The sequence below is a fragment of the Ostrea edulis genome, chromosome 3 (genome assembly GCF_947568905.1).
Source record: "Ostrea edulis chromosome 3, xbOstEdul1.1, whole genome shotgun sequence".
Lineage (NCBI taxonomy): Eukaryota > Metazoa > Mollusca > Bivalvia > Ostreida > Ostreidae > Ostrea > Ostrea edulis.
In genome coordinates, this window is record NC_079166.1 from 53,928,332 (window position 1) to 53,936,823 (window position 8,492).

General features: G+C 35.5%; 1 protein-coding gene across 6 annotated transcripts in view; it reads left to right on the forward strand.

Annotated features, from left to right (window-relative positions):
- The window catches only part of LOC125675678 (uncharacterized), a 38,749-nt gene extending 32,444 nt beyond the window's left edge, over positions 1-6,305 (forward strand). For 5 of the 6 annotated variants that reach the window (XM_056158141.1, XM_048913458.2, XM_048913462.2 and 2 more), the window contains one exon: positions 2,243-6,305. In XM_056158141.1, the coding sequence (XP_056014116.1) occupies positions 2,243-3,021 (779 nt within the window). In that variant the 3' untranslated portion in view covers positions 3,022-6,305. The remainder of the gene's footprint in view (positions 1-2,242) is intronic. The other variant, XM_048913463.2, reaches the window with a different exon arrangement.
- Positions 6,306-8,492: the final 2,187 nt, after the last annotated feature.

Below are 8,492 nucleotides of genomic sequence, written 5' to 3' on the forward strand. Positions count from 1 at the left end.
ACATCCAAAACATTGATTTCTTCAACACCACTCTGATTCCATGCACAAGTACTCTGAAGATGAAATAAGAAATATGCTAGAGTTCCTCATTGACAATATCTTTGTGGTTTTTGATGATCAGGTCTTCCAACAGTCTGTTGGAATTCCCATGGGCACGAATTGTACTGCTTTGTCTATATTCATATGAAGCAGAATTTCTTCAAAAACTTATATATGAGAAGAAAAAATCTCTTGCTGTGGCCCTCAATGCGACATTTAGATACATCGACGTTTTATCTATTAACAATAAAAACTTTAACTCATATATCCCTTAGAACTCGAAATAAAAGACGCCACAGAGTCGTCCACTTCTGCCTCATACTTAGTTATTTTATTGAAAGTAGATATTAACGGCAAACTAACAACTCAACTTTATGACAAACGGAATTATTTCAGCTTCTCCATCGTCAACTTCCCATATATATGTAGCGATATTCCATTATAACCTGCATATGGTGTTTATATATCTCAAATGATTCGATACGCAAGAGCTTGTTCTACGTATAGTCAGTTTATTAATCGAGGCAAGCTACTGACAAAGAAGTTGATGGTACAGGGGTTTCAACAGTCTAGTTTAAAGTCAGCTTTTCGCAAATTCTATGGTCGTTATAACGATCTAGTTTGCCAATACAACCTCGCATTGGGTCAAAGGCTGTCTGACATGTTTCATACCGATTGTTAGACCGTTCGTCGCACACTGATTTTGACTACAGATAACTCCGTTTACCTTATCAAGATATAGGGCTCACGGCCAGTTTGACCGGTTGTCAGGGGATGCCTACTCCTCCTAGACATCTGATCCCACCTCTGGTGTGTCCAGGGATCCTTGTTGGTCCAGCTATCTATTTTGTATTGCTTATGGGATTGATGAGATTGATCACTGTTCGTTATCTTTAACTTTCATGTATAACGTTATGGAGTGAGAACAGGGATAGGGACTCCCAAACTCCTGACTGGCAGTGACAATATGACCGAGATAGAATGAGGAAAACATGTTTTGTATTCATAACGCGTTTCTTTCCAAGTACTTTAAATACCATTGCTCCAAAATGTGTTAAAGGATGATCACGTCACTGTGCTTGTTTCGGTATATGTATTTAGTAGTTACAGGAAACATCGTGTAATTCTATCTTCAGAAGTGTCTGGTATATTTTTTTTCATATAACAACCGTCAGTAACATTTTGGAAGATGTGCAATTATAGACCCACATATGTAATAGCATGAGATTAATTTTCATTTCTAGCTCTGAACACAATTATATCTATCATAATGTAAACATACATTAGGATGGTTTGTTACGTTCGAGATCCGCTCCTCTCTCTTCCTAATGCGCACGCGCCGATTATAAAGTTTAAGTTATCAAGGTTTAAAATTCCGAATTGTTTTGTCATTTTGCCTTTTTTTTAATCAATCAATTAATTTTTAAATAATTAATTCACTTATTGTAAAATATCCTAAATTCAGGAAATCCCGGTCTTTGAATTGGCAACAGAACTTCATATGTTGAAGATTATGCCAGAAGATGGGCTAAAGATGGGATACATATGGGAAAAAACTTCATACCTTGTCAGAATTGATTAAAATTATCAGAGGAATATCAAATCAAACACATCAAAACAAAAGTACATACCATTTATCTTTCTGTGTTTAGTAAACCAGAAGTTAAATAGGTTACATGAGAATATGTTTTTGTACCACCTGACAAAGCTACATGTAGTAACAACATTGTCTTTGTTTGTAAGGCTCATTATTACCACTGTATTTCAAACGAACTTTGCATTAATTCCACATTTGGTATAGTCTTACTTATACTCCAACTGCTTTTTCAATAGATGAAATTCTTTTAAATTATGCTTCAGTTTAAGACGCTTCTCGTGAAAATATTAACAGCTGTGAAGGAGAAACTTGTAATACACATTCTTATCATATATATGTATGTTTGTCACCCACATGATTTTACTGTATATCAGGACATATTCGCCCAGGTTTTGTTTTCGCCCGTCATAGGACAAATGTAAGACTGAGTGAAACCGTTTTCTCTTTTATCTCTTGTTTAACACAACTGTACATGTGTCAGGGCGAATTTTAAACAGGTGACATCATTTGTGAGTGTAGAAGTGGGACGGGGCGATATTAACCCTGTACCGCTTATACAGAATTAAGTTTAGAGGAAGTGATGATTCATTTCAATATTTTTTGTAGATTTCAGAATATTTTTCGAAATGAACAAAGTAAGAAACAAGCTATCAATCAGCAAACTGGACTTGGATAACTGGTTGAGATGTAGTATGGCACTTGAAATTCTATGCGGCCAAATCATCGACAAATTAGAAGGACGAAGACGCAATGTGAACATTTCAAATATTGTGGGCTCGTCTGTGGGAATCGTTGGTTCCGCTTTGGCCATTGCTGGAGTTGCTACGGCTCCATTCACTGCTGGGGTGTCTCTTGGTTTAGTAATTGCTGGGGGTGTCGTAGGCTCTCTTGGTGGTCTTGGTGTCGTAGGATCAAATGTTACAGAGTTCGTTTTGAATAGGGATGCAATTTTAAAGTTGGAAAGATATCAAATGAACTACCGTGAGAGGTCAAGGTGTTTGGAAAAGTCTTTGTCAGATCTCGAAAAGGAAATGGAAAAATATGGGACTCAATATATTGCCGATAACAGTGCAACAGCAGTTCAAACGGGAACGGGAACGCTGCGCATGCTTGGCATATTGCCAACTGTTATTGTACGAGTTATTGCACGAACGGTCACCATGATAGATGTCGTCATACCTCCCTTGTCAATTTTACTTGATGTAGGCGTACTAGGATACAATGTGTACAATCTAATTAAAGGGTCAAAAACAAATGTCACCGAAAGACTACGTACAGTTCGATCATTTCTAAGAGCAACAAGAGTTCAGATGTTTGTTTGGGGATATGGAAATCAGGAAAAATATTTGCAAAGTGTTAAAGATATCATTCCAAAAAGGTTATAGATTCTTTTTCTTGTAATGACCAAATGTTTACATTTTAGTCTTTCAACATCGGGTTGACACAAACACGGACACCTGACACAAGAGGTGTTTACTTCGCTCTCTCTCTCTCTCTCTCTCTGTTGCGTGTCAATGTTTTCGGAAATATGCGATCTTTATAAATATGTTTCCACTGATGGATATATAAATGAATATCAATGTTGATGTGGTTGCCAGGTATATTATTCTACTTGATTTGATTCTGTGGATGATTTTGGGATCTATATTTTTCGGTAGACGAAACTGTCATGCTTAAAATACTTCATAAATCTAAAGACAATATCTTACATTTAAAAAATTGCTATTCGGAACCAGAATGCCTAACATGATCAATGTAACCAGATTAATGTACATGGAGCCCATCCAATGTTTGTGCTGATATATACTGTAAAAATTATTGACAACGCACGAATAAGTGGATTTTGCTATGAACGAACTGTTGGGAATGTGACTAAATCAGAAGCCAGTTATAAAGTAGGTCATATTTCAGAACATCGATGTGAAGTCCATTATTCAATTAAATATGGCGGAATAGAGAGCGTGTTATATTCTAAGTCAGGGCAATTTATTCTAAATTATATCGGATTATGGCCATTGTAAAACACTTGTGTGATAAGCACGAGATGGATGAGAAGTTTAGTGGCATGCACATGGAAAACAGGAAAACAAATGGGAAATCTTCAAAATTTGGATCTAAGAGGAACAATAGCGGTGCAGATAGTGCGGAAGTGAGCGCTACTCTTGCGCCATTAACTCAGTGTTATATGGCGACATTGTTAAATATTTACACAATACCGAAACGTATACCTCTACATCCGTAGGTAAAGACTCAGATAAGTTATTAGCAGATAATTTCATTCATTCATCAATCATGGCATGTCAACAATCCCAAAACTGGCTTCTTCTAGTAGTAAAGACTATTCATCCCTCCACCATCAAATTCGACCCATGGTTCAGTGAATTTATACAAGTAGTCAAACCCTTTGAAACCAAAATTGTGAATCTAGATACTAATCAACTCGGTCACAAAAAATCATCAAAGTTGAAAATGAAATGAAAAAATTCGAAATTAAAATCATGAAAATGAGGGGTGAAATGAGGGAGCGCGTTAAAAGAGATTATGGAGAATCTTCGGGAGTGAACAGACCGTGTTGAATTTGGAATGGGGGGAATCAGATTTCCAGGTCAAAGACCTGGAAAAGGAATATCGAACAGTGAGGAATGATATTATTGATTTGAAATCGTAGCCTATGAGACAATTTATTGTTTTCAAATATTCCAGAAGTGAGGACCCGATTCAAACAGAAAATAGTTTACAAAAATTTTTGAAAATGATCTAGAATTGGATGCATGTGTTGTAAATGACATAACGTTCGATAAGGCACACAGGATTTAGGGGCGTTCTTCTCCAAAGGTAAATGTCGCAAAATTCATTTTAGAAACCGAAAGGCAGTTAAAAGCGTATCCAGAAATCTACGCGGAAGTAACTTTTATATAAATGAACAATTTCAACCAGAGATAGTGGCAGAAAGAAAAGCGCTGATGCGTATCATGAAAGAAAAGAGCGAAGGTCACCACGTTCGACTGGTTTATAACAGCTTTATATTGATTAATGTGTTGTGCTGTCCACGGATACCTGCTGGCCGGGATTAGAATTTGTCAATGATAAACTTCGTGTGTGTTCATGGAACATTAATGGTCATGGTATGACAAAATTACTAACCGTGATTTTGTTTCTTGTATTTCATATTTTGATATTGTGTTCCTTGGTGCATGTTGACTTCAAAATGATGTACATGTAGATATCGATAATAGTATAATCTTCAATGAAAATAATCACTTATGCATACCTAGAAAGAGTTGCAAGGGGATGACTTTTTTAAAAAGAGTTAAGTAGTTTTGAAGAGTCGAAAGAATACGCAACTTCCGAGATATCAGCTCTTCTGTGATGGAGGTACGTTTCGTGTTCTGTTGAACGCTTGGGTGGGTACACGATGTATACATATATTATAGGCTGGCTATGTAAATAAGGATAAAAAGTTATGAAAGCGTACATTTTGTTATACCAGCCATTGGTATACATTAAACTGACCATATCAAGAATAATATTTGTTTGAATTAGGCCATTAAATCAAATATGAAATCTATTTTTTATTTCCTCTTCTTTACGAGTGATACTTTAATCAAAGAAAGATGGTGATTATCGATTTTTGTTTGAGCTATTTCATTAATAAATACTCATAAACTTACTAAAATTGTGTGTCCCAGCAGTTTGGGTAGTTGCATGATGTCTGGTAATCATCCTTTCAGCAATATATGAAGACAACGATAAACACCTGTACCCACCGCATGTGCACGAAAATACATTTTGCGTCTCACTCTGCGTAAGAATTCAACAAAGGGGAAGAACTATTAGGCAACTCGGAAATTGCATATTCTACATGATTCTATTCTGTGGATACGATTCGAACAAAGATGAAAGGTGAAGACAACGAAGTTTTGTTTACATCTCCCATGAAAACAATGTATTTTACCAGGTGAACGATGTTGACCTTATTGATATACTTACAGACGATGTGTCATTTTATAAAACTAAAGGTAATGTAATTATCGCTTTTGATTTCAACTCTACAGTTGGACTGACATTTGATTTTGTATATTATGACATTAATTATGAATTGAAGTTTTCACTGTGCCGGTTAGAAAATCACACGATGTAACTGTAAATATTTTGGAAGAAAATTTATTTAATTGTGTTATTCGACATGTGTTCGAATATGCAGTGGTCGCAAGGAAGACAATAAGTCCGGTAGATTTACATTTTTTATCCAGTTGGGTACAAGTGTAGATGATTATGTTATTGTTTCCTCTGATTGTTTTGATTTTATGGAGGATTTTGTTGTACATAACTTTTGGTGCCTCACGCAAGAAAAATTATGATGATAATGTTAATATTTTGTAAATACCAGAAATAAAATAGTGATGTGTATAAAGATGTTAAATCTGATATAAGTCAATCTTATCGTGTCAAATATTTGTTTTCACTAATGTTAAATGACTTGTCTCAGAAAGGTATGAATAATTGTGTCGTTAAATTTACGAAGAGTTTAAATGATAGTTAAGCCCAAATTGTACTTTTACGAAACCATATGTAATAATGTTTGTAAAACGAAAGTATTTTCGACTTGTAGCAGTATACCATGGTTTGACATCAAGTCCATTGAATTACTAAACATATACATGAATAATGTTCTTACTTTTAATTCAAATATGTTTCGCTGTATGGAATATACACTTACTCATTACTTCGAAGCATAACTATAAATTACACGTGCAGAAAGCCAAGAGGGAGTATATACGTTTTGAATTAGACAGAGTGGATACCATAAAAGGAACAATCCTAGGGCATTTTACAGTTTATTTCGTAAACATACTGGAAAATCTAGCTCTGAACTACAATTATCCGAGTTTAATAATCATTTTGAAAAATTTCAACCAAACTTGGCACAAAGTGTCCTTGGGTAAAGAAGATTCAAATTTGTTCAAATGAAGGGCCATGTCCCCTACAAAGAGGAGATAATCCAACAAGAGGCCCAAGGACCTAGAATCGCTCTTCTGATAAATTGTACAACCCCACCATTTCTATTCTTAGCCTCTTAGTATTCTAAATCTTTAGTTAAATCCTAAGAATTCAAAAAAGTAGGTCAATATGACCTACTTTTTGGTTTACACATTTTGAGAACCCAAGAAATATCAACTGACAAAGTTTGATGATTTTAAGCCGATTAGTATCTGAATATTGAAATATAGCTGTCAAATTCCAATCGTAGGTCATGGTGACCTACTTTTTGGTCAGCGAACTCCGAACATGCAAGACCCATCAACTGACAAAGTTTGATGACTGTAGGTCAAATAGTATCTGAAATATATAAATATAGCCGTCAAATTCCAAAAGTAGGTCAAGGTGACCTACTTTTTCGTCAACACCCTTCAAACATGCAAGACCCAACAACTGACAAAGTTTGATGACTGTAGGTCAAATAATATCTGAATTATATAAATATAGCCATCCAATTCCAAAAGTAGGTCAAGGTGACCTACTTTTTGGTCGACACCCTTTGAACATGCAAGACGCATCAACTGACAAAGTTTGATGACTGTAGGTCAAATAGTATCTGAAATATATAAATATAGCCATCCAATTCCAAAAGTAGGTCAAGGTGACCTACTTTTTGGTCGACACCCTTTGAACATGCAAGACGCATCAACTGACAAAGTTTGATGACTGTAGGTCAAATAGTATCTGAAATATATAAATATAGCCGTCCAATTCCAAAAGTAGGTCAAGTTTACCTACTTTTTGGTCGAAACCCTTCGAACATGCAAGACCCAACAACTGACAAAGTTTGATGACTGTAGGTCAAATAGTATCTGAAATATATAAATATAGCCGTCCAATTCCAAAAGTAGGTCAAGGTGACCTACTTTTTGGTCGAAACCCTTCGAACATGCAAGACCCATCAACTGACAAAGTTTGATGACTGTAGGTCAAATAGTATCTGAAATATATAAATATAGCCGTCCAATTCCAAAAGTAGGTCAAGGTGACCTACTTTTTGGTCGAAACCCTTCGAACATGCAAGACCCATCAACTGACAAAGTTTGATGACTGTAGGTCAAATAGTATCTGAAATATATAAATATAGCCGTCAAATTCCAAAAGTAGGTCAAGGTGACCTACTTTTGGTCGACACACTCCGTAGACTCAAGATGCATCAACTGTCAAAGTTTGATGATTGTAGGTCAATTAGTGACTGAAATATATAAATATAACTGTAAAATGCCAAAAGTAGGTCACGGTGACCTACTTTTTGGTCGATACACTCCGAAGACTCAAGATGCATCAACTGACAAAGTTTGATGATTGTAGGTCAAATAGTGTCTGAAATATAGTAATTTAGCTGTCAAATACCAAAAGTAGGTCACGGTGACCTACTTTTTGGTCGACACAAACCGAAGACTGAAGACGCATCAACTGACAAAGTTTGATGATGCTAGGTTTTACAGTGCCCAAAATATGCATCTAAAATTGAAAATGTGAAATTTGAATATCTGCAAAATTCATAAAGTAGGTCACTGTGACCTACTTTTTTATAAATATGTTTCAAGGCCTCAAGATCCATCAACTTACAAGATTTGATGATTCTAAACCTCTCGGTATTTGAAATAACAACTTAAAATATATCTATAAATGATGAGCCATAAATTCAGAAAGTAGGTCACGGTGACCTATTTTTCTGTTAACGCATTTCAAGGTCCCATGATCCACCAACTGACAAGTTTTGATGATCATAGGCTTCAAAGTGTCCAAGATATGCATCAAAATTAATTTTAAAATAAATACCTGCAAAATTCAAAAAGTAGGTCACCGTGAC